This window comes from Chiloscyllium plagiosum, chromosome 5 (genome assembly GCF_004010195.1).
Source record: "Chiloscyllium plagiosum isolate BGI_BamShark_2017 chromosome 5, ASM401019v2, whole genome shotgun sequence".
Taxonomy (NCBI): domain Eukaryota; kingdom Metazoa; phylum Chordata; class Chondrichthyes; order Orectolobiformes; family Hemiscylliidae; genus Chiloscyllium; species Chiloscyllium plagiosum.
Genome location: NC_057714.1, coordinates 22,975,872 through 23,001,980, shown reverse-complemented (window position 1 = coordinate 23,001,980; position 26,109 = coordinate 22,975,872). Strand labels below are relative to the sequence as shown.

Sequence of the window (26,109 nt, the reverse complement as noted above, 5' to 3'; positions counted from 1 at the left end):
CAGTGCTAACCACTGTGCCACCGTGCCGCCCACAAAATGATGTTGAGCTTCTTCAGTGTTTTTGGAGCCTATCTTATCCAAGCAAGTGTGGAATAGCACATCACACTCTTGATTTGTGCCTTGTAGATAGTGAACATGCAGAGTCAGGATGTGTGTTGGTCACTTTAGAATACCCAACTTGAAAATCATTGGCCCTCGGACGCAATTATGAGGGCCCAGTTATTTGGGATCAGAAAAAAAAACAACTTTGGCCCATGGTTCTAGCTGTAATTGGAATTACTTGATCTATTATAGAACATAAAAAGTTTCTCTCCATAACTATTAGACATTTAAGTCGGATATCTCCATTAAAATCAGTAAATTAATTTGCGATATTAAGATTAAAATTTGTTCTTTTCTCAGCAGTGATTCCTGTTTGGTCAACATGCAGTCTTTTATGGAGCAAGTCACAGGAAAACAATGAATTTCATAGTTTTTTTTTAGATTAGATTAAATTACTTTACAGTGTGGAAACAGGCCCTTCGGCCCAACAAGTCCACACCGACCCACCGAAGCGCAAACCACCCATACCCCTACATTTACCCCTTACCTAACACTACGGACAATTTAACATGGCCAATTCACCTAACCTGCACATCTTTGGACTGTGGGAGGAAACCCACAGGTCAATAAGACCCAAGGTTTATTAAATGCTCTAATTTTTGCAATACACCACCGCAAGGAGTTCCTCATAATTGCGTCCGAGGGCCAATGATTTTCAAATTGGGTATTCTAAAGTGACCAACACACATCCTGACTCTGCATGTTCACTATCTACAAGGCACAAATCAAGAGTGTGATGTGCTATTCCACACTTGCTTGGATAAGATAGGCTCCAAAAACACTGAAGAAGCTCAACACCATTTTAAACAGAACAGCCTGCTTGACTGATATCTAACAAAAGGATGACTGTTGTGATTGTCTACAGGACATCTCTACAGGAATCCAAGGTAGTGCTCCATACCCAACCATCTTCAGCTGCTTCATCAGTATGACCATATCTTCTTCAATAAGATGGTTGCACAATGATCTGCATTATGCACCACTCCTCAGATTCTGAAAGCGTCCACATCCAAATGCAGCAAGACCTAGAAAACAACCGGGTTTGAACTGACGTGTGGCAAGTAATAGATATCAGATAACTGGAAGGCAATGACTGTCTCCAATAAGTACGAATCAAACTATTGCCCCTTGACATTCAACATCATTGAAAATAATTCAAGGATTTATATCACTGAATTCCCCGCTATCAAAATCCTGCAGGCTTACCATTGACTAAAACCTGAATTGGACCAGCCATGTAAATGCTGTGGCTACAAGGGCGAGTCAGAATCTAGGAATCCTGCAGCAGGTAACTCTACTGCTGACTCTCCAAAGCCTGTCCAGCACCTACAATGCTCAAATCAAGAGTATGATGAAATATTCCCACTTGCCTGGATGAATGCAGCTCCAATACCACTTAAGAAACTTGACACCATCTAGGACAAAGCAACCTGGTTGACTGGCACCCCACATACACAAACATTCACTGCCTCCATGACTGACACTCGGTAGCCACAGTGTGTACCACAAACAAGATGCAAAGCACTTTATATATTTTTACACAGCACCTTTCAAACATATGACAATTAGCATCTAGAAGGACAAGGACAGCAGATACATGGCAACATCACCACCTGCACGTTTGTTTTCAAGCCACTCACCATCATGACTTGGAAATACATTGACATTGACCCACTGACACAAACAAAGTCATTGACTTTCCTCCCTAATAGCATTGTGTATCTATGTCCTTTTTACGGGCTGTAGTATTTAATAAAGGCAAACAACTTTCACCTTTCCATGACAATTAGGGATCAGCTATAAATCTTGCACTAGCCAGTGATGTCCACAACCCCTCAATGAGCTAATAAAAGAAAATTAGTGAGGAGTCACAAATGCTACCTTAACTGGCAGCGCATATATCCTGCATAAGTGAGTAAGTGTTTCCAATTTTGTTTAAAAAATTAATCTAAAAAGCATTTGATAGAATGCACTAAACTGGTGATAACATCATCCACAGTGTTCATAAGTAGTATTTACCAGTGAAGCAATACAGTGAATGAAATACTAAACACAGGGAACTAATGTTGGACAAAACATTTTCATGTTGTTTCAAAGAATAAGAAATATCACTGAATAGTTGAAATATTCACAATTTCATAAGAAACTTTTAGCAGTGAACATTACAAATTGTGCTCAACATTACATGTCAACTTGGCCTTGGAACTGTTCATCTGTTAGGAATTATAGTTACTTATCCATCAAATTAAGTACAGCCAATCAAGAATAATTGAAAGCCGAGTTGTCTGATGTGAAGACATGGAAATAGTTACAAACAAACTACACTACTTAAAGGGACAAAAATATATAATTACTTTAAAAGCTATGTATGGAGTTTAGTCCCTTTTACTACCTGTTCCAAAAAAGGCCAGTTTGGTCGATCAGAAGGAACAGCACCTTTGTTTCCACTAAAGCCTACTTTCAAGTCATAACATTAACACATTCCATTGGTTGCAAGGTTATATATTCTCATATAAATCATTCAGAAACTTACCACTGAGGTAAGTGCCATCTGAAAACTATAGATGCGTGCCAAGCCAAAATCAGCCAGCTTGATTTGGCCATTGCTGGTTACAAGTATGTTTTGGGGCTTCAAGTCTCGATGAACCACACGATGTGAATGAAGAAAGTCTAGTCCACGAAGCAGCTGGAACATCATATCCTATGTAAAAGGAAAGGAAAAATGGGACATTAGAATTTTTAACAAATCCTACCCATGGCACAGGTTTGATTTAGAAAATTCAAATAATGTATAGTTTAAATATGTTGAATGTTGTTCTTTCTCGCTGTAAAAGATAAATCTCACTTTTGGTACTCACTTTCAGTAACTTGAGAGTTCTTCACTTCAGCAAAGTGCACTTTACTGCATTGTAATGAGTGTGATAAAAGTCAATGTATGCCTCAAATTATGAATATTTATGTCATAATTGATATGCGTCCAAACTGGCGAGTGGTATCCCCTCAGGGATTTGTTCTGTGGCCTCAGTCTTTCACTATATTTCTAAATTACTTGGAATAGGGAATAGTGAGTCATGTATCTACTGACAACACAAGGATAATACAGGAAATAGTGGTGAAGGGAGTGAAAAATTGCAAAGGATTAGTGATGCATTAAGTGAGTGGGCAAATTGTGCTGATGATGATCAATGTGAGAAAATATGAAAATCCATTTTGGCTCTAAGATAGACAGGTCACACTGGTTATTCAGCATTGAGAAGCTAGTAACTGCAGATCAGCAGGATTTCAGGATCCTGCTTGGAAAAGAATGGCAGGGGCTTTGGTAGTTGAGGATTCAATTGTAAGGGGAACAGAAAGATGTTGCTGTGGCTGTAAATAAGACTCAAGGATGGTATGCTGCCTCCCTGGTGCCAGGGTCAAGGAGGTCACTAAACAGCAGCAGCAGGGCATAGGTAGAAAAAGAAATGAGGTCCTGCGGGCAGAAATTAGGGAGCTTGGAAGTAGATTAAAGAACAGGAGCCATGCGTAATCTTTGAATTATTTGTGGCATCATGTGAGAGTGAGTACAGAAATAGGAGGTTAGTCCAATGAATGTGTGGATGGAGAGATAGTGCAGGAGGGAGATCTTTAGATTTCTGCGACATTTGGAACCATTTTGGGGGGGGGGGGGTGATGGGACTCATACAAAGTGAATTGGTTCCACCTGAACCTGAAATGGGACAAGCATCCTTGTGGGGAGGTTTGCTGTGCTGTTGGGGAGAATTTCAACTAAATTGTCAGAAGGTTGGGAACTAGCGAGAGGTTCAGCAGGGAGAATAAACAGCTGAAATTAGAAGAGACAACATAGAAGACAGGTATTATAGGCCAGTTAAGGGACAGGGGGGTTTGGCAAGGTTGGGTGGTATTTATTTCAATGCAAGGACTCTGGTGAACAAGGCAGAATGAGGTGAGGGCACAAAGTAAGCTGCAATGAAGAAATAGGAAATTTACAAATGGATGTGGATTAGGTGAGGTGAATGGGCTAAGATTTGACAGATGAAATTTACTATGTTCAAGTGTGAGGTTCTGTGTTTTGGTCGGATGATTAGAGAGGCAAATTATTGCTTAAATGGTGAGAAGCTTTCTGGTGCTTTGGTGCAGAAGGATTTGAGTGTCCTTGTGTATGAATCACTGAAAACTAGTATGCAGGTATAGAAGTTAACTAAGGAGGACGTGTACATTTTGACATTTATTGCTGAAGGGATCGAGTATAAAGATAAGGAGGTATTGTCTCCTGTCTGTTTTAAATCTGCCACTCCTTACACTAAAACTATGACCTCTCACTCTAGAATTCCCCACATGAGGAAGCGTCCTTCCTATATCTACTCCAATACATCTCCAAAACAATTATATCCTTTCTCAAGTAAGGAAACCAAAACCATATGCAATACTTTCGCTCCAGTCTCACTAATGCTTTATACAACTACACAAGTTGACTACATTTATAGGCAAATTTCAGGGAGGTGTAAAAGTAGTAGGGGATTTCAACTTCTCCAACATTAACTGGGTTAGCTATAGTGTGAAAGGCTTAGAGGGAATGGAATTCTTAAGATGCAGCCAGGAGAGCTTTCAAGCTATGGTGTAGAAGGCTCTACAAAAACAGAGTGGCGACAATGGACATAATTTCAGGCAATGAAGCTGAGCAAGTGGGTGAAGTATCAGTGGAGAAGCATTTTGCAGACAGCAATCACAACCCCATTAGATTCAAAATTGTTATGAGAAAAAAAACAAGAATGGGCTGAAATTAAAGTTGCAAACTAGGGTAAGGCAAATTTTAATAAAATCAGATATGATTTGGCCAGAGTGAACTGGAAGTAGACATACTCGGATAAATCTCTCTCAGAACAGTGGGATATATTTAAGATGGAAATAAGGAGAGGACAGGGCCAACATGTTCCAACAAAGAAAAAGAATGGGACCAACACATCCTGTGAACCCTGCATGTCCAGGGATGTACAACATTGGATTGAGAAAAAGGGAGGCTTCTGCCAGATACTGAGGGCTCAAAAAGTAGAAGCAAGAGAGGTGTACAGAATGTGCAATTGGGAACTTAAAAAGGATATTGGAGAGTTAAAATGGGTCATGAAAGGATACTGACAGATAAAATGGAGGAAAATCTTAAGTTGTTCTACAAGTACATTAAGGGTAAAAGGGAGAGTTGGGTCCAGTAAGGACCACAGCAGTAATTTGTGCGTGAAGCCAGAGGACATAGATAAGGTTCTAAATGAATACTTTATGTTGGTGTTCACTAGTGACAGGGACAATAAGGATATAGAAATTATGAAGAATTATAAAGAAATTAGCATAGACAGAGATAAGGTTCTTGAGTAATCTGACAGGCTTAAAGTACATAAAGCTCCAGGGTCAGATAAAACATATCTCAGATTGAGTGAAGCAAGGGAGGGAATTATAGGGGTACTTGCAAATATCTTTAATTTGTTTCTGGTCATGGGAGACATGGAGGGTTGGGGGACAGCCAATATGGCCACTATTCAAGAAGGGAGCAAAGAATAAACCAGGAAACTACAAGCCAGTCTATCAGCCTCAGCGAGGGGATAACGAGTGGAAGCATAGTGAGGGGCAGAATGAATCTGCATTTGGAGAGGCAGGGATTGATCAAGAACAGATAGCGTTGTTTTATTAAGTGTAGGTTATGTTTGACTAACTTGATTGAAGTTTTCGAAGATGTTACCCTGTGCGCAGATAAGGGCAATGCTTTTGATGAAGTCTACTTGGACTTCAGTAAGACATTTGTGAAGGTCCTGCATGAGTGAAGATAAGAGCCATAGGTCTAAAACAAATTGGCAAACTAGATGCATAAATGGCTGAACGGCAGGAAGCAGGTGGTGATGGTTCAGAGCTGTTTTCTTGACTAAAAGACTGTGTCCAGAGGCGCTTACTGTTTGTGGTTTATATAAACTATTTAGATTCAAACTTGGAAAAGTTGCTCATTAAGTTTGTAGATGATACAAAAATTGTGCTAAATTGTGAGGAGGATAGCCCTACAATAATAGGATATAGTTGGGCTGATCAGTGACAAATGGAATTCAATCTGGAGAGATGTCAGGAGATGCATTTGGGCAGGACAAAAGGCAAGGGAAGAAATGAAGAATGATAGATCCTGGAAAGCATCGAGGATCAGAAGGATCATTGTATGCATGCTCACTGGTTCCTTAAGGTATCAAGACAAATAGATAAAGTGGTTAAGAACTCATATGGTGTATTTGCCTTTTATTTGCCAAGACATGGAGTTTAAGGACAGGGAAGTTCTGCTGGAACAGTGTAAAATGTTGATTTGTCCACAGCCTAGAGTATTGTGTGTAGTTCTGAAATCCACATTATAGGAGGAATGTGACTGCATTGCAGAAGGCACAGAGGATAATTATCACGCATGGAGAGATTGGGCAGACTGGGGTTGGTTTTCATGGAGCAGAAGAAACTGAGCAAGGATATGACTGAGGTGTACAAAATTAATAGGGGCATAGATCGGGTAGACAGGAAGAGACTTTTCCCTTGATGGACAGATCAATGACTGGGAGCACAGATTTAAGGGTCAGAAGGTTTAGAGATGTGAAGAAAAACCTTTTCACCCAGAGGGCGGTGGGAATCTGGAACTCACGACCTCCAGGAGTCAGAAACCAAAACCCTCATATTCAAGCCTCAAGTAGTCCTACAAGGTGCACTTGCAATACCAAGACATGCAATGCTTTGGGGCAAATACTGGAAGTTGAGATTATAATAGGTGATCATTTTTGATTGGCATGGATGTGATGGGCCAAAAGGCTTTTATTCTATGCTATTGGCCTCCACAATTCTATGCACATTACTTCATATCTCTTCATTCTATAAGTACAAAAATGTATAAATTGAAGTCTTGCATATGTTTAGCAACTGAGCATCCAAAATTGCTTGTTGTACCTGCAAGCTAATTTCCAATGTTCCTAATAGAACACAAAAAGTCCCTCTCAAAATCAACATTTAAATGTTCCATGTCTTTTAAAAAATATTTTTGCTTCACCTCACTTCACCTGTCCACATCTTTTTGCAGCCTCTTTGCATTTTCCTCACAACTTACATTTCCACTTAACTTTGTATCATCAGCAAACTTCGATCCATTACTCTATTTATTTGCCAAGTCATTGATATAGATTACAAACGGAGGCCCCAGCATTCACCTTTGTGGGACTCCACTACTTAGTCATATCCTGCCAACATGAAATACCTCAAAGCCCTACTGTTGCCTGTTCTTTAAATCAATCTCCACCCATACTCATTTCTTTCCCTCAACCTCTAAGAGTCCTCATCATGCACATCAAACATTTTCGTTATGGCCTATCAATCAGTACAAAAGTAATTCAAAAGCTACATGGAATGTTGGTGAGAGGTCTGAATTATAGTTGAGTCTGATTACAGATGAGTGGAAGTTCTGATCAGCCCTATGAATTCTCTTCTTGGAAGAGTGTTCAGTTCTGGGCACCATAAATCAAAAAAGATACAGTGACCTTGGAGGAGTGTAGTGAACATCCAACAGAATACAGTTTGGTCCTGTCATTCATACAGGACATTTCATTCCAGGAAAAAAACTCAATTGGTGACTTCTACAAATGAGCAACCATAGTGGACTGCAATGTGTCATATGGACGATGTGCACTTCCTACTTTAGGAAGCTTTTCTCCTTTAATACCAATGATAATTGATGTTTGTGTTTATAATGGTTGTAGGGCAGACAGCAAGATAAGAGAATTCACAAACAGCATAGAGGAATAGGAGACTGGATTGTAATACTAGGGTCAAAAGGGTTCATTTCGAGAAATGACATAGACCAAGTTTGAATCTCTTAATCAGGTTAAGGTGTTTAAGATGGAGTTGATAAGACAGGTATATTTGTAAAGTCCAGGATAAGGGGTGTAACCATAAAATTAGATCCAGGCCATTCAAGGCTTCAATTGGAAAACACTTCAGTGTCTGAGGATATCACAAGTAATACATTGTGTAATCATAAGCAAACACCCCTCCTTTTAATCTTATGATGGAGGGAAGGTCATTAATGAACAGCTGAAGACGGTTGGGCTTAAGACACTACACTGAGGAACACTCGCAGCTATGTCCTGTGGCTCAGATGACCGATCTCCAACATCTATCTTTGTTTGTACTAGAAAAAACTCCAGCCAGAGGAAAGTCTTCTCCATGATTTGCACAGATGCCATTTTATGAGGGGTCCTTGAAGCCACACAACTGTCAAATGCTGTTAAGGGCATTCATTTGCATCTTGAGAATTCAGTTCTTTTATCTATGTTGGGAGCAAGGTTGTAAGGAAATATAAAGCTCAGTGCGTCTGGCAGAACCCATAATGAGCATCGGCAAGGCAGTTATTTTTGAGTTAAGTGCTGCTGATTGCTGATTTGGATTTACCCTGCATTTTCTGCACAACATAGGCAGTTTTCCACATTATTAGGTAGATGCCAGTGTTGTAAATGTACTGAAACAGCTTACTTCTGTCATGGCTAGTTTTGGAGCAGAAGTCTTCAGTACTGTTTTTGGAATGTTGACAGAGTCCATTCAGTTTTCAGTATCCAGTGCCTTCACTGGATATCACGCAGAGTAAATCAAATTGAATGGAAGAGATAGATAATCCACTCAGCACATCAGGCTGAAGATGACTATAAAAAGATAAGGCTAAAGAATTTGTAAAGTTGGACATTCCCAACCATTGATGATGGCAACATTTGTGAAACTTCCTCCTCCAGTGAGTTGTTTCATTATTCATCACCTTCACAACTGGATGTGGCAGAACTCCACAGCTCAGATCTGATCCATTGGGGTTGTTGAATCTCTTAGCTCTGTCCATCACTTGCTTATTTTGTTTGGCACATTAATCCTATTTTGGTTGATACTATAGCTTTTACCACCCACTTTGGGCTGCATTCACAAGCAAACTGACTGCGAGAAGACACCGTCCTGATAAGCCGTGGGCCACCACTGGCTTCACACAGTCTCTGGGTTAAGCCTCGATCAGGAGGACTTGGCTCTATGGCATTGTCAGAGATCAGTCTTCTATATGCCACATCTTCTGCGCCCATCAGGTGAGCAGGGATTTGGCATTGGCTTTTCCCTCTTCACTCAGTTAGTAGGGGAATCTTAGTTTCTTTTCCTCCACTTAGTAATGTGCTTAAATTCAGCAGGTTGTCACGTCTGATCGGAGGTTGTAGGCAGAAAAGGGTAGTGAGGCTGCACCATTGACACACCCCACTCACTTGATCGGTTACAGTATCTCAAGGCTGATGGACTACAGCATCCAATATTGCATGCCTCATGTCAATCTCATGCACCTCACCCTCATAAATGATTAACCTCTGCTCACTCAAGGACCTCCCCACCTCTTCTGCTTGGGTATTACCACTAATTGCTAAATGGCAGACTTCGAATTTTCATTATGAGGAAAATACTTGACTTGGCTGGAGGAGGAGCATGGATTGGGAAGACTTCTATGTTCTACATGGCGAAAGTGAGGACTGCAGATGCTGGAAATTAGAGTCAAGAGAGTGGTGCAGGAAAAGCACAATGGGTCAGGCAGCATCCGAGGTGCAGGAGAATCGATGATTCGGGCAAAAGCCCATCAGGAAAAGCCCTGAAATGTCGATTCTCCTGCTTCTTGGATGCTGCCTGACCTGCTGTGCTTTTCCAGAATCACACTCTCGATTCTATGTCCTATATACCCAGTAAGCTTTATTAAACTGTGCTGCGCTGCTAATGTGTTACCACCAGTGGTTGCTCATTATTCATCAGCAGAACGTTTTATCCCTCTAAGACTACTAATTCCTTCTCTTCTGTTATGCAGGCACTTGCAGCACCCAGAAAATCCCCTTAAAGAGGCCACGGCTAGGGACCCGCAGTTCCACCTCCTCCTGTGAGATGGAAGCCATTGAACATGGAGGATGCACTGGAAAGCCTTTCACCTGCACCCTCCCCAGCTCAGAGCTTTTCACTTCAGTGGTTTCTCTTTCTAGACCCAGGAGCACAATCTGGTGAACACATCAGTTGTTTAAGGAAGAAACATCTCAGGTCTCTGGCACACAAACGGCAGCTGGGCATCATTCAGAAGATGATACCATCATCTCATTTCATCAAAATGCACAGATTGGCACAGAACATCAAACTGGTTTGATAGAGGCATTCAGTAAAATGAATGAAAGGATGGAGATCTTCTTTAATTTATCAGTACAGGGTAGCACTGGCATGATCTATCTGGTTATCTCTATGGACAAATTGGCAACTGCAACAGAGACCCAGGACCAGCACACTGGGTGCCCATCAAATATACACATGTGCATGGATTTCATCACTCTAATCATTAATGTTCAGCATCAATGGCAAGGACATTGTGGGACGGGGGAGCTGGATCTCACTTCAGGTTCTTCCTCTCAGGGAGAGGGGATGGTGCCAGCTTATACAGAAAAGATACAGGAGTCAGACCAGGACCGACAGAAGATGCTTCTTGGGTAACACAGAAGTTACTGGCTCTTCCATCTTCCACCTGCCTGTGATCTCTCAGTCTGAAGAAGTTCAAGCTGGGAGGGTGAGCTTGCATCTGGGTAGAGGGGCTCTTAAGAGGTAAGAGCATTCTAGGCACAAAGGCACCAGAAGATGGCCACTCAAGTCTTTCAAGCCAACAGGGCTAACTAGAGAGCAGACTAGCTCAATTCCAGCTGTAGTTATCGTGGGAGGCAAAGAAAGAAACTAACTTACTGACGGCCCAGAGATGGTATGGGTGAAACTTAATTGTACCAAAAATGTCACTGTATGTTCACCTGCATTTTTAAAACGTATGCTGTAGTATAATTTTCAGTATTCAGACCTGGTTAGGTTATACACGAGAAATGAGCAGCCCTTTCAGAACAAGCTGAGGATGAAAGAAGCTGTAATTTCCATGCATTGCTCATCTCTCATAAGCAACCACCTGTAAATAGTCTCAGACATCAGGAATTCTTGAACCATGATTGCAGTCAAATGTTAGGTCATAAGACAAATGAGCAGAGGTAGGCCATTCAGCCCACTGAGTCTGCTTTGTCAGTCAATGTGATTATGGCTGATCTGTTAATTCTCAACTCCACTTTCTTGCCTTTTTCCTATAACCCTTGATTCCCTTACTGTTTGGAAATCTATTTCACCTTTGAATATATTAATAACCCAGCTTCTGTGGTAAGAAATTTCACAGTTTACCACCCTTTGAGAGTAGAAATTCCCCCTCAACTCTATTTTAAATGTGAAACCCCTTATTCTGAGATTATGTCCTCTAGTCCTCGGCTCTCCCACAAGGGGAGACAATCTTTCTGCATCTAACCCAAAAGGTCCCCTAAGAATTTAGTACGTTCCAATAAGGTCACTTTTCTAAACGCCAATGAGCCCAGGCCCAAACTCCTCACCTTTCTCCTGTTAAGGCTGTCCCTCCACGTCCAGGATCAATCTTTTGAACGTTCTCTGGACTGCCTCCAATGCCAACATAACTTTCCTGAGATAACAGTTCCAGAACTGTTCACAGAATTCCAGCTGTTGTCTGACTAGTGTGTTGCACTTTAATGTGAATAACATTGAGTCTACACGTCCATGTGAATGGATTGCACCAAACGCTGGCCTGTGCACGTCATCGCACAGTTTGGGGGTGAGAGCATGGAATCAGTGATGATTCCACTTATCTCTGCTGGGAAAGCATATGAACATTTCGCAGGAAGGCATTGCGAATCAAAGCTGGAGATACACAATGGGTAGGTCACATACCCACATTGACTCATAGTAACTGATCTGCCAAGAAAAGCCACTCAAAGCCCTGCCTCTCCCAGGATCAACGCTGACCCACTTGATGTCAAAGATTTCAAGACAACTTAACAATTTTAGTGAATTCTGCAACATTTAAGGGTATCAACGATAGAGAGATCAAAAAGAAATTCCTGTTAACCTGCCAACTAAGAGTCATCAATGCAGAGCAATCTGGCATATCATGACAGAAGCCTTCAAATCTACCTAACCTTAAGAGTCATGTATTGTTAGTGCACTCTCTCACAGACTACTGCTTTATCCAAATTGGATGGAGTAAGTTACTGTTTTCTATTTGGGTTCTTCCAAGAGACATTTATTGAGCAACACGAAAGGTCAAGGACTGCAAAAGTAGTGAGAGTTGCCTGCTGAATTATAACAGAATCTTAAACAATTAAACAAAATCTAAACCCTGCTCATCCACTAAGTAAGTGGATTTTACTTAGCTTGGGTCCTGACCCTCGCCTCAGCTTCATCTTCAGAGGTTGCAGCCCATTCTCCATTTTCATTTGCATACAGGACATTCCTCGTTGTCGCCACAATGATGCAGTACACCCTTTTGGGGCGACATGGCAATATCCCATTGGAGAACCTTATGGTAAGGAGGCCTGTGGTTTAATCCACAAGACATGGGTTGTGAATTGGCACCTGCACTGTCTTTCAGCTCAATGAAGAAAATGACATTGCAGTCTGTAGACGTGCCGTCCAATCGTTCTCCTTTACATCCTGATCCTTCTGCATTTGGGAGATTGTGCAGCAGCTAATAGAGGGTAATTTGTAGCAGCTAATTTGTGCTGGGCTTGCAGAAGTACTACTAAACACTGTCTCCTTTTACACTATCTTTGTAGTGGCAGCAAAATCACCAGGACTCCAGTCATGGTGATTTCCATGCAAGATCTGTGAGCAGATAATCTGTGGGGAATGTCCAAAAGATAACACCATTTAATTGAAGGAACTCGCATCCATAATAATGAAGCCTCATGATCTGCCCTCAGTGTGGGAAGTTGTCATACCTCAGCAACTGATCGAAGCATGTTACCTTATTCAAACGCACACTGCATAGCCAAAACATTTCCGTGTTACACAGAGGGAGTAAAATTCTGATAGTAAGCTACTGTGATAGCTTCTCCAAAAGAAAATATACTCTTCTACATCACAGATCGTATCCAAATATATTTAAAGTACAGTGCGCAAATGTAGCAGTTATGTAGCATTGCCTTCCAATGCTAGCTCTAGAATATGCTGCTTAGGAAATGGAAACTTCAGGCACCTCTTAAGTACCTTGTCTGATTACATTTGCTTAGCTGACATAATGAGGAGGCAACTAATGCACATACTACAGTGATCACAATTGCTCAAGACCATATATTTAATGTGCATTCTTGGACAATGCATGACCTACTGATAAAGTGCAATCTGAAGCCAAATGGGTGGCAATACTTAACCAGCAGTGCCATGATTACTGCAACTGTTCCTAGCAGGGTCTTAAATTCCACAAGTTTTACTGCTCCCTGAAGAAACAGAAAACAGTAATTTACTGCATCCACTCTGGACGCAGCATCAGCCAATTGTGTAGTTATTGTGCAGTTCATTGTGTAAACTGCTGAGACATGCTGCAGTGCAAAGACAAAGCAGCACGGTGCCACAGAGACACACATCCATCTCATGGTCTGTTCAGTGCTCCCCGACACGACAAGCTATCTTCCGCTCCTTCTGAGCTAAAATGCAACACTACAGCATAATAGTCTGCAACAGAGCACTGAAGACCCTGTGCACTAAGAAAGCAACTCAAGCCACATACAGACCAACAGCCCCTAAGTCAGTGAGTTTGACCTAAGAAAGCTATATGAAGTAGCTCAAATAAGCTCAAAGGGACTGAATGCTAAGAGAGCAAACTTGGAGCCACAAGGTGCATCCTGTTCTGATGCACAAGCAACCTTACAGAACCATAGTATCCTTGAGATTCAATGTAAAGTGTTTAAGGCTAAAGTGGTGAGAAAGTTGCTCTGAGAGCAGACGTGGTGAGGATGGCTGTTTGCCGATGTTGGCTTGCATGAATGAGGGGTTAAGCAGGATTGCAGCAGAGATGTTGTTGCTTAGAAACCATTGCATAATAGCCAGGACAGCATTCAGTGAGCTGCAGCTGCCCATACCCACTCTGATTTACAGGTTGAAAATTTTGCACTGTTTAGTTTCTCTGGGAAGGAGAGGAGAATTAGAAGTGGTAGGTAAATAAGGCAAATTGGGCTTCAATAAGATGCACTGGAAATAAGAGTCATGCCTAGATGGCAAGATTCTGACCATTTAAAGCACAAGAGATAACTTGCAAAACTATTTCTCAGTGTCACAATTCTGATTTCTTAGTCGTCTCCATATTTTTCAGCTTTCTTGCCATTGCTCACACCACAACTGCCAAAGATGATTTCACATACAGTTTCAATTCAGAAGGGTATCTGACACAGAGGGGTAATTGCCTACTGCCTTCATACTTCTAGATGTTAGAGACTGCAAATTTGTAAGTACTGTTGAAGAAGCCTTACTGAATTGTTGCAGTGCCTCTTGTAGATGGTACAAGCTACTACCATGACACAAACATTCATTCCCTCTGAGGATTAACATACTAGATGGGAGCCAATCAAGCAAGCTATTGGTTTTGAATGCTCTTGTAGAACATCTTCAGTATTGTTAGCAAGCCAATTACTATTACAATTCTAAACGGTAAACAGAATTTCAGGAGTCAAGAATGAGCTACTCACCACAGAATAGTTAGCCTCTGACCAGCATTTATTGCTGTTGCTTTAATATGACAAACGCAGTGATAATCTCCAGGATGTTGATGGTGAGGTATCAGTGAATGCACTTGCTTTGAATACCAAGGACAGATGGCTATTCCTCCTCTCACTGGAGATGGCCATTGCCTGACAATTTGTGTGACGCATATGTTACTTGCCAGTTACCAGTCCTAGGCTGAATATTGACCTTGTCTTGATGAATCACAGGCACAGACCGCTTCCACATGTGTGGAGTTAAAAATTGTACTTGAACACCTGTAATTATTAGCAAACATCCCCACTTCTGACCTTATGACTGAAAGAAGGTAATTGATGAAGTAGCTGAGGATGGTGAGTCTAGGACACTATCCAAGGGACATTAAGGGTTAAAGAAACAAGATAGTTGCAAAATATTGAGCAACCATGACTTAACTGAATGATGTAACAGGTTCTAGATGCTGAATTGTCTATCCATCTTTCGCTATTTTTCAGATGAGATGCTAAACCAAGGCCCAAATGTTATCTCAGATGAACTTCAGAAATCCATTAGTAAATGTTGAGGAGAAAGGGAATTATTTCTGGTCTTGTGATCAATATTTATGAAATGTGCTCATCTCCACAACAACATTTATATCAATCACCATCACTACAAACATTATTAAGTCACCATTACATTGAAACCAAAGTTCTGTAAAGAAGGGTCACTGGAAGAGAAACACTAACTCTGATTCTTTCCACAGATGCTGCCACACATGCTGAGTTTTTCCAGCAATTTCGGTTATGCACCATTACATTGATCTTTGTGGGAGCTTACTTACTACAACTTGTTCAAGGTGTTTTCCATATTCCACGAGCTACTACACATCGGAAGTACTTCACTGACTGTAAAGTGCTTCGCGGCCAGTAAAACTGATATCGAAAGTATGTCTTTCAAATGCAAGTCTTCTGAGGTTTCAACAGTTTTGTTTGCACAAACTCTGTATTAAAATAACCATCACAGAATTCCTGCAGTGTGGGAACAGGCCATTCAGCCCAACAAGTCCAAAATGACAAACCAAAGAGCATCCCACCCAGACCCACCTCCCCTATCTCTGTAACCTTGCATCGCCCATGGCTAACCCACCTAAGCCTGCACATCCCTAAACTTTATGGGCAATTTAACATGACCTGTTCACCTAACCTGCACTTTTTTGGACTGTCGGAGCAAAACTAGAGCACCCAGAGGAATCCCACTCAGCCCCAGGAAGAACATGCAAACCCCCCACCCCACACACACAGACAGATAGACAGACAGACAGACAATCACCCGAAGCTGGAATCGAACCCAGGTCCCTGGTGCTGTGAGACAGCGGTGCTAACCACTGAGCCACCCCATATTTAAACTGTTGGTGGACTTCGTGTTTTTTTTTATGTTTGAGATGTATTATTGTGGTTTTAATGAACTCTTTTTAAATCATGATTTTGAAGGACAACTTCAAAAAAAAATCAGTCATGTTGCAACTAAGAACACTATACATGCAATATGAATGTATAAAATAGGACATTTGTTCAGTAGGATATATTTGAACATTTTGAAGCTAAATTATAGCGGCTCAGTGCAGAAAGATACTGGATTCACAATACCACAAAAAACAATCACTGAAGTGCCCGAATAACCAGAAACCAAATTGCTTCACATATTAATTGCAGTGATCTTTTAGAATTAAAATGGGAAAAAGTTTCTAACTGAAGACATTCTTGTTCACAGTTCATGTTTATCATCAAAAGTTAACAGATGCGTTGCTGAAATATGACACTGACAAGAAAAGATATGGGATTTATCCAGAGCCAATATTGGGATCAAATAGCAAGCATCAGGATGGAACAGGGACAATCAGATATGTTTCGAGTGAAGAGAGGAGTGTGACAGGGCTGTGTATTGTCAACAGAATTATTCACTATGTAGAGAGAGCAAAAATTCAGAATTATATACATTTAAAGGTAAAACCTGGAAGCAAGAATATAAACTTATGGTACACTGATACTGCAAGGAGAGTTGTGTTATCAGTAGAGGTCCTATATATATGCTGGATCAAGTGAAATCAAGAATTCTGCAATATGAATTGTGTGTGGTTACCCAAAATGTCAAAACAAAAGTAGTTAGAAAGGATATACTAGAATTAACTTGAATGAAGATTGTAGTTGATTGCGTTGCACAGGAGCCAGTAGATAAGATTAAAATAAAAGCAGTCACTGAAATCAAAATTGTATTTGCAGGAAGCTGTTATGGTAGTTGGCCTTCATTGCAAGATGATTTAAGTACAGGCTAAAAATGTCTTGCCGCAGCTATGCGGGGCCTTGATGACAACATCCAGTGTGGTGTGCAGTTTGAACTCCTTACCCAAGGAAAGATAGATTTGCCTTCGGGAGAGTGCAGTGAAGGTTCGCCAGACCTGGGATGGCAGGTATATGCGATAAGGAGAGGCAGAGTTGATGAGACCAGTATTCACTGACGTTTGGAAGGATGAGAGGAGGTCACGTTGAAAGCTATAAAATTCTGATTCTGAATATAATTTTCTGAATAATTGCTCTGTGTACACAGCGAGTAAGTTTGGCAACATCACAGCTTTCTCATACTCCTCTTTTCACTTGAATCATACTAGATTGTCCCTAAATGCAGGGTGCTGTCCCCCTGGCAGAGGATCCTATAACAAGGTCACAGTCTTCCTAAGATATTACACTATATTCACTTTCTTGTATGAGTCAGAAACCTGGACTATATTAAAAAGGTCTGTGAAAGCAATTTGAGGCTTTGAAATTTTGATGCGAAGATGTATGCTAAAAAATCTATGTGTACACCATTTTAAACATATATGAAATTACAACAGCAAAAAGAACTCTTAGAAAAGTGACATCCAGAAAAGAAAATGCAAGAATTTCAGCCATTTGTTCAGAAGTGAAAAGCTACATCTCTTCAAATGGCAAAATGGAGGACGGCAGAGTCAGAGACTGATTGAGGTGTAGGTGATTAGCTGGATGATGGATGTCACAGAATATTTCACTAGCTGCAGCCAAGGGGATGTGTGAGGGTGGTACAAGACAGTGAGTACAGCACACACATGAGTGCAGATCTGGTAGGAATAGCCACAAGAACCAGCTACTGCAGCACATCCATAGGTGCAGTTTTTAACAGTCATGTAGTTTCAGGTGGTAGATAGATTTATTTCTCTTAGAACTTAGAATCCCTACAGTGTGGAAACTTTCAGCCTAGCAAGTCCACACCGACCCTCCGAAGAATAACCCACCCCGACCCACTCTCTTATATATCTATGTTCCCCCTGACAATGCACCTAACATTACAGGCAATTTAGCATGGCCAATCCACCTAACCTGCACATCTTTGGATTGTGGGAGGAAACCAGAGCACCTGGAGGAAACCCATGCAGACACTGGGAGACATGCAAACTTCACACAGTCACCCGAGGCTGGAGTCGAACCTGGGTCCCAGTGTGGTGAGGCTGCAGTGCTAACCACTGAGCCAATGTCTTAAATGCATTGGAAACAGCAGCAATACTTCAAAATAACATCTAACGAGTCTAGTACTTTGCTTACTTGAATATTATACTTGAAAAATGTTCCATATGCTTAGTTTTGGTGGCTTCACAGAGTCACAGAATTGCTATGATACTGAAGATCATTTGTTTCATCACATCTGCAACAACTCTCTGAATGAGCATCATGACTAAATGCCAGCCTCCTACCCTTCTCCTGTATCCTGCACATTAAATAGAAATAATCATCTAATACCCTCTTGAATGCCTTGACTGAACCCATTTCCATCACTCTTCCAAAGCAGTGCATTCTACACTTGAACCACTCGCTGTGTGAAAGAAAGTTCTTCAAGCATCACATTTACTTTTGCACATCATTCTGACATTTCGTTCTTGATCAGCTTATGAGCAGGAATAGTCTCTCCAGGCCTCTTTTGATTTGGAGAGCTTCCATCAAATTTCCTCTTTTCCTCTCCAAGAGAAATAATCCAAAATCCTCCAATTTATTTTTCTAACTAAAATTTTGCATCCTTGGAAACATCCTTTTAAAGCTCTTCTGTACTCTCTCCAATGTGTTCATATACTTTCTAAATGGTGGTACCCAGAACTGTAGACAATACCCCAGGTGAGGTTTAGTAAACATATTATACATAACCTCCATGCCTATGTACTCTATACCACTCTTTAATGAATCGTAAGATACTATGTGCTTTATTAATTACTCTCTCCACCCATCCTGCCACCTTTAATGACTAATGCAAGTCTTATTAAGATTTAGATCTTTGTGTAACATGGAATATTATACCAGAAATAGTTTTTAGTTTGTGAACATTAATTCCATTGCAGCTTATCAATCAGCATTGAACACGGATCATAGCATTGTGCTTATCGTTTTATTGACTTAAGTAAAAAACAAGCCATGATTAGCTAAATTGGCAATTTATAATCAGAGAGGAAAGCAATTGTGAGAAGAAAACTAAAATTCAGGATTAAATTAAAAATGTGAAAATGTTTAAAACAAATTAATTGAAAAAGGTGTAAATACAGTAAGCGTTATTTGCCTTTTTAGGGGAGAACATTAACATGGTTGAGCTTTGAGTTTGGAGGATACATAGGAAGTGGGCTGTAAAAGTAGAAACAAAATTCCAGATGCATTGGGAAACCACCTGCAACATTTGCTGACTTCTGGGTGTCACCTACATGAGCAGTCAACCTGGAGGCAAGTTGGCAGTTAAGTATCTTAAAAAGGATAGCAACATACAATAAACTGTTTCTGCATTTTTACCATGGGCAGACAAGCTTCCAAGGTCTTGGGGTTCTGGGCACTTGCAGCACTTCTTGTTGGTTAGAAGGAGCAGGAGTGCTTCTCTTCTCAGGCTAAATCCCATTGAATAACTCCCTCCACCCTGTATGAAGGCCCCAAGATCAGGGATCTGTGCCTCCTTCCAGAATCTGGAATTTGAACTCTCCCAGGCCATCTCCTCATCCAACGCTGCTCCAGAACACTTCCTCCTCAACTGGAAGCTGAGTCACTCAATCAAGCTGACATTTTAGTGAGCTTGTCAGGAACTAAATCTTCACAACATGGAGGAAAATTCAGACATTTCGATTTCCTGTCTGAAATTCTGTACCCCACTCTACTGCAGGCTCTCTGTATTTCCTCATTCCCACTCACTCCAGAAAATATCCAGGCCTTAACCTCTAACACAAAAGGCACCATAAACTATTACTTCCCTTTTTTAATAACAGGTGTACAGGACCAACTGCTCCTGTTTCAAATCCAGCTTCAACTCACTAAAGCATTTCTAATGCCAGAAGGTCAGAAAGGTGGCTAGTGTGGACATCTATTATTGAACACAATGGATTGGATTTTCATCAAGGAATGGGGAATTGAGAATTCGCCTGACCTCTCAATTTCATCTCAACTTTTGCAAATCTAGCTGTCCTACCTATGTATTGGGGAGGTAAGCCTAGGTTACAGGATAACCCAACACCTCAAGAGGCAGCACGGAGACAACAACAGATGCAGGTAAACAGCAAGGTTAGCAGCTCAGAAACCCACTTCCATTTACTGGGGAATTGATCCAGTTATAATAATGAATGTTAGGCCCTCGAACCCACAATTTCTCACTTTCCAACCACCTCCTACGTTATCCATGTTCAAGCCCAAAACATCCCACCATGCGCACTCACTGTGCACAAAGTACACTACAAATGAGCAATTCACTCAGGTTAGCAAGACTTTAAAATGTTTACGAGGGAATAAAAGCCATTCAACATTAGCTCTGAAAAACATTATACCTCTTCTCACCGAGCTGTCAACAAAATACAAGCTGGGAAGGTCTCATAAAGGTAATCTTCAACCCACTAGATACTTCTTAATCTTGTATTAAAAAAAATTCAAATAAAAAAATCAGATAACAAAGATACAATTCCCACAAACATAGCACTCCCCTTTGCAAATCAGTAATCAGACCCTGGTTGAGTCATTCTCAGACTGTAGCCAAGCATTTTTAATGCAGCCACCTGGCAACTGCATCAACAATAATACATTGAACAACTGGCCAAACATTTATTTATACCCACTTGGCTTCATTACCCTTTCACCGCCATTCCATCTCAGACATTCTGACATTAATATCCCACTCAGGTCAAAACACAATTTTATTGCTGAAGTGCAGAATGAGCTGTTAGCTAATTAGATATTGGCCAGTTTGGGCACCCCCTTAAACAAGTGGCCAGCAGAATCCAAACCACAAACCCAAGTTACTTTTGAAACTTGTGAAAACAAATATTTCTATTCATAAGATGTACCTTGCCTTTGTGAGAAGTTAATGTAATAATAAGTAGCATCTTTAAAGAGACAGCAGCAATTCATCCATTTTTCTCAGCACTGAGGCAAATTGAGGAAAAAAGGTCCCATTCCTAAACACTAAGCAGTCACTGTCTCAACATTCACAAATGAGGACTTGGCGAAATTCTGCACCCCAGCCTCAAGTGGTAGGTCAGATTTGTGTGTTCCCTTCTTCCCTCACGTGAGACAAGAGCAGCATACTCAACATTCCAGTTCAGGGTTAGGATTCAAAGTATTTTCTCCTCGGGCATTCAGAAACAAAGAGCCATCCAAAAGAGTCCTGGCTTCTGTTCTCACTGCCATCATTAAATCAGTTAGATTACATTGGTTCACTGTGCCCCAGACAACTTTCCTCCTTGATCATGCTTTCCCTCTTCCAAATACCTCTTCACTTTTCATGCTTGGGCCTATTCATCATTTGCTGCTTTGCAAAACAGAGTGGATTTTTTTAATGAACATGATAAGCATTATACACATCTAAATTGTTGTTATTTCAAATGCTGTCCTGTTTCAACATTTTGGGTAAATTGCGGGAGGACCTAGTTTTCCTTAATTCAGGGCTACACAATCTACTGATAATCTGACATTATGAATCAGTCATTCAGTGAAAAGAACTGCTGGAAAGCCTTTATTCTACCTAACCTTTGTTATAGACATTTAAAATCAAACCTTGTAAAGACACAGATCATAGATTTAAGCAATTACAAAAATGCCTAAAAGAATGCAAACCTTCTTCTCAGCAGTGATCAAACTTACCCTGGCCGGATGCAAGCTGCTCATGCTGCCATTTGAGTTTGATTTAGTGGTTTCAGAAGGGTAATTAGGGAGAAGTTTAAATATATTTGCTTTGATAATTAAGAATGTGCGTTCAATTTAGTGATTTCTTTAATTATCTAATAATTTAACTTTTAAATGATTATAAACAATATATATCCATTTATATGCAAACCGACACACAAAGCTATAAAATCCAACTCTAGCTACATAAACCATCGATAAATATCTGGGAAGCAAAGGTTGGAGTGTACACTCCCAAGTGGTTTGTTGCAATCAACATTTTTGAAGGCTTTTCTGAGAAAAGAAAGCAAACCATTATTCACACTTCTTCTCTTCTTTCAAAAGTAATTAATGCAAATATAATGACTGTGACCTCCAGGACCCACGAACTTACTAAACAGAACAAACAATATCATCCAGGCAAGACAAGAATACAAAATGTTTTTTCCTCTCGAAGGCCCTGTCATTGGATCTCAATGGTACAATTCACTACACTACTGAACACTTTTGTGAAAAGTATGCACCAAATAATAAAATTATCTGTTGGCTCTATCAATTCACAATTCATTAACAGAAATTACTACAAATGGTGGTGACAGTACCTACTTCTGCTTTAATCCTTTAGAAATGGCCAAGCATTAAATTTGCTTTTAAAAAGTATTATTATAAAGCAAATGAAAAATCATTTATGCAAAAGAATATTATTGGACATTTTAAGATATAATGAATCAAAGTTTCATAATAAAATGAATATTTTTCAAGGTGGGAATTTGCTTTGATCTTGAAATTACACCGAAATTATAAATCTTGAAATTATAAATATTCATTGTAATTACCTGATATGCACTGTGCTGTTACTTTAGAATTACTTTAATGAGTACCCTGACGGAGGGAGAATGCCTTTAGAGAGTGGTGAGCAGGAGGTGAAGCGCTTTATGTCCCCTTCCCACTCTACTTTGGTTTAGTCCCCCTCCCCCTCTCCCTTGATGGTTTGCATTGCCATCAATGGGCTTTGCATGTATATTATCAACTGGAAAACATGAGTGATTTACTGGTGGTGGCTAATAGATGAAAAAAGTACCATAATTGATTTGGTGAGGAGGAAGAAAACAAACAAACATTCAGTTGTAAGAGCACTTCTTAATGTTTAAAAAACTGTATTATGGTTAACTTATTCACAGTCAGATGATGGCTCCAAACCATGATACCCGGAGAATAGTCTGGGAACCCAGGTTCAAATCCCACTGAGGCAGATGGTGGAAGTTGAATTTTTAAAAATCAGGAATTAAAGGTCTAATGACGACCAGGAAAGTATTCTTGATCAATGTAAAAACACATCAGGTTTACTAATGCCCTTTAGGAAAGAGGTGGAGGTACTGGTGTTGGACTGAGGTGGACAAAGTCAGAAGTCACATGTAACATATTTAATTCTTAACTGCTCTTGAAATGGCCTTGAAAACCAATCAGCTGTATCAAGCTGCTACATGGACAAAAAGAAAGGAACCAGGATGGACCACCTGGCATCAACTTAGGCATTAGAAAAGAAAATTGCAAGCACTCTCCTTACTAACATCTGGAGGTTTGTCCCAAAATTGGAAGGGCTGTCTCACAGACAGCCTAACATTGTTATTTTCACTGAATCATATCTTACAGACCATGCCCCTGACAATACCAATCATTGACTCTGGATATGTCCTATCCCACCAACTCAGCAGAGGCTGTGATATATTAGTATATAGTCAGAAAGGAGCTGTCCTGGCTGCCCTCAAAATTCCCTCCGGGTCCCAAATGCAGGCACTAGGTCAAATATGTTTAAGGAAACCTTCTGCTGATTACTGCACCTAACACCTGATGAAGCAATGACCCTCCATATTGAACACTATTTGAGGGCAACACTGACTGTTGCAAGGACACAAAATGTACTCTAGGTGTGGGACTTCAAAGACTATCACAGCAGCTCAGCAGCATCAGTACTGGTGGAGCTGATCAAATTCTAAATGTCAATGCTGCTAGACTGGGTATGCATCATGTGGTGAGGGGACCAAAGAAAAGAAAAACAGAGATTTGGAACAGATCTAGGAACTCAAAACTGGGCATCCACAAGGCACTAAAGGCCATCAGCAGCAGAACTGTACTCAAATCTAATGGCCTAGCATATCCCCACTCTACAGGTACAATAAAGCCAACCACAATTCAATGAACAGTTAAGGAAGAAATGCCAGGAGAAACACTAGATACATCTAAAAATTAGCTGTCAATTTGGTGAAACAACAGGACTACATACTGCCTGAAAAACAGCATTAGCAGCAAATAATGGACAGAGCTAAACAATTCCATAACCAACACATCATACCTAAGCTCTGCAGTCATGCCACATCCAGTTTTGAATGGTGATGGACAATGAAATAACTCACTAGAGGAGATGGCTCTGCAAATATCCCCAGTCTCAATGATAGAGAGCCCAGTACGTCAATGAAAGGCTCAAGCATTTTCAAAAACCTTCATCGAGATACGCTGAGAGAAAAATCCATTGCAGCCTCTGTGGAGATCCCCAGCATCACAGATGCTAGTCTTCAACCGATTCAATCCACTCCACATAATATCAAGAAACAGCTGAAGGAATTGGATACTGCAAAGCCTAAGGGCCCTGAAATTATTCCTGCATTAGCACTGAAGGTTCATTCTTCAAAGCTTAATGCACCCCAAGCAAACTGTTTCAGTATAGTTACAACACCAATGTCTACAGATTATGTAGAAAGTTTTCTAAGTACAACCTGTACACAAGGAAGCTGAACAAATCCAACCGACAATTACTGCTGCATCAACCCACACTCAAACAAAATGATGGCAATGGTTGCTTAACCATAACCTCTTTACCAATGCACAGTTTGGATTCCTCATGACAGCTTTGAATAAAAAAAGGATAAAAGAACAGAATTCCAAAGAGGAAACAGCAATGGCCTAGTGGTATTATTGTTATACTGTTAGTCCAGAGACCCAGGTAATGTTCTGGGGACTCTGTTCAAATTTCGCCATGGCAGATGGTGGAAGTTGGCTTCAATAAATATGTGGAATTAATGGTCTAATGATGACCATGAATCCATTGTTGATTGTCAGAAAAACCCATTTGGTTCACTAATGTCCTTTAGGGAAGGAAACTGCCATCCATACCTCGTCAAGCCTACATGTGACTCTAGCAATGTGGGTCATAACTGCCACGTATGGGCTTTGTTTTTCATTCATGGGATGTAGGCAATAAATGCTGGCTGAGCCAGCAACGCATTCCTTCTCAACGATGGACAGCCCAAGCAAACTGGAGTTGATGGGAATCAGGGCAAAGTGGTCTGCTGGTTAAAGTCATACCTGACACAAAGGAAGATACTGCTGTGGTTGGAGGTCATTCTTTTCAGGTCATCAGTTTAGAACTCCCTCAGGGTAGTGTCCTCAGCACAACATACCTTCTGCTGATTCATCAATGACCTTCCCTCCATCATGAATTAGAATTACAATTAGGAATTATCGTCATGTGTACTCAAGTACTGGGGTATAGGAGTACAATGAAAAGTGTACAAAGTCAGCATTCCCGGCGCCATCTCAGGTACAAAAGGTACCTAGTTACAAATTCTTAGTACAAAGTAGAAAAATAAGTTTAAAGTTAAACTTTACAGTCATTCTTAGCATAAAGTAAAAAGAAATGAAGTTAATCATTTAGTATTATAGTCCTTCTTTAGCAGTTGGCCTGCAGACTCTCCACACTTGACTTTCACCATGAGGGCATGAATATCTCCCGCACTGCCATCGCACCGCTGACTGCTATCCAGCTGCCTCACCGCTGAATGCTCTGGACTCAACTACAAGACCATAAGACATAGGAGCGGAAGTAAGGCCATTCGGCCCATCGAGTACACTCCGCCATTCAATCATGGCTGATGGGCATTTCAACTCCACTTATCCACATTCTCCCCGTAGCCCTTAATTCCTTGTGACATCAAGAATTTATCATCTCTGCCTTGAAGACATTTAGCGTCCCAGCCTCCACTGCACTCTGCGGCAATGAATTCCACAGGCCCACCACTCTCTGGCTGAAGAAATGTCTCCGCATTTCTGTTCTGAATTTACCCCCTCTAATTCTAAGGCTGTGTCCACAGGTCCTAGTCTCCTCACCTAACGGAAACAATTTCCTAGCGTCCACCCTCTCCAAGCCATGTATTATCCTGTAAGTTTCTAT

At 40.7% G+C, this 26,109-nt stretch overlaps 1 protein-coding gene across 4 annotated transcripts in view; it reads right to left on the bottom strand.

Annotated features, from left to right (window-relative positions):
• Positions 1–26,109, bottom strand: part of cdk6 (cyclin-dependent kinase 6) — a 233,619-nt gene that overhangs the window by 111,324 nt on the left and 96,186 nt on the right. For all 4 annotated transcript variants that reach the window (XM_043689700.1, XM_043689697.1, XM_043689701.1 and 1 more), the window contains one exon: positions 2,636–2,803. In XM_043689700.1, coding sequence (XP_043545635.1) covers positions 2,636–2,803 — 168 coding nt within the window. The remainder of the gene's footprint in view (positions 1–2,635; positions 2,804–26,109) is intronic.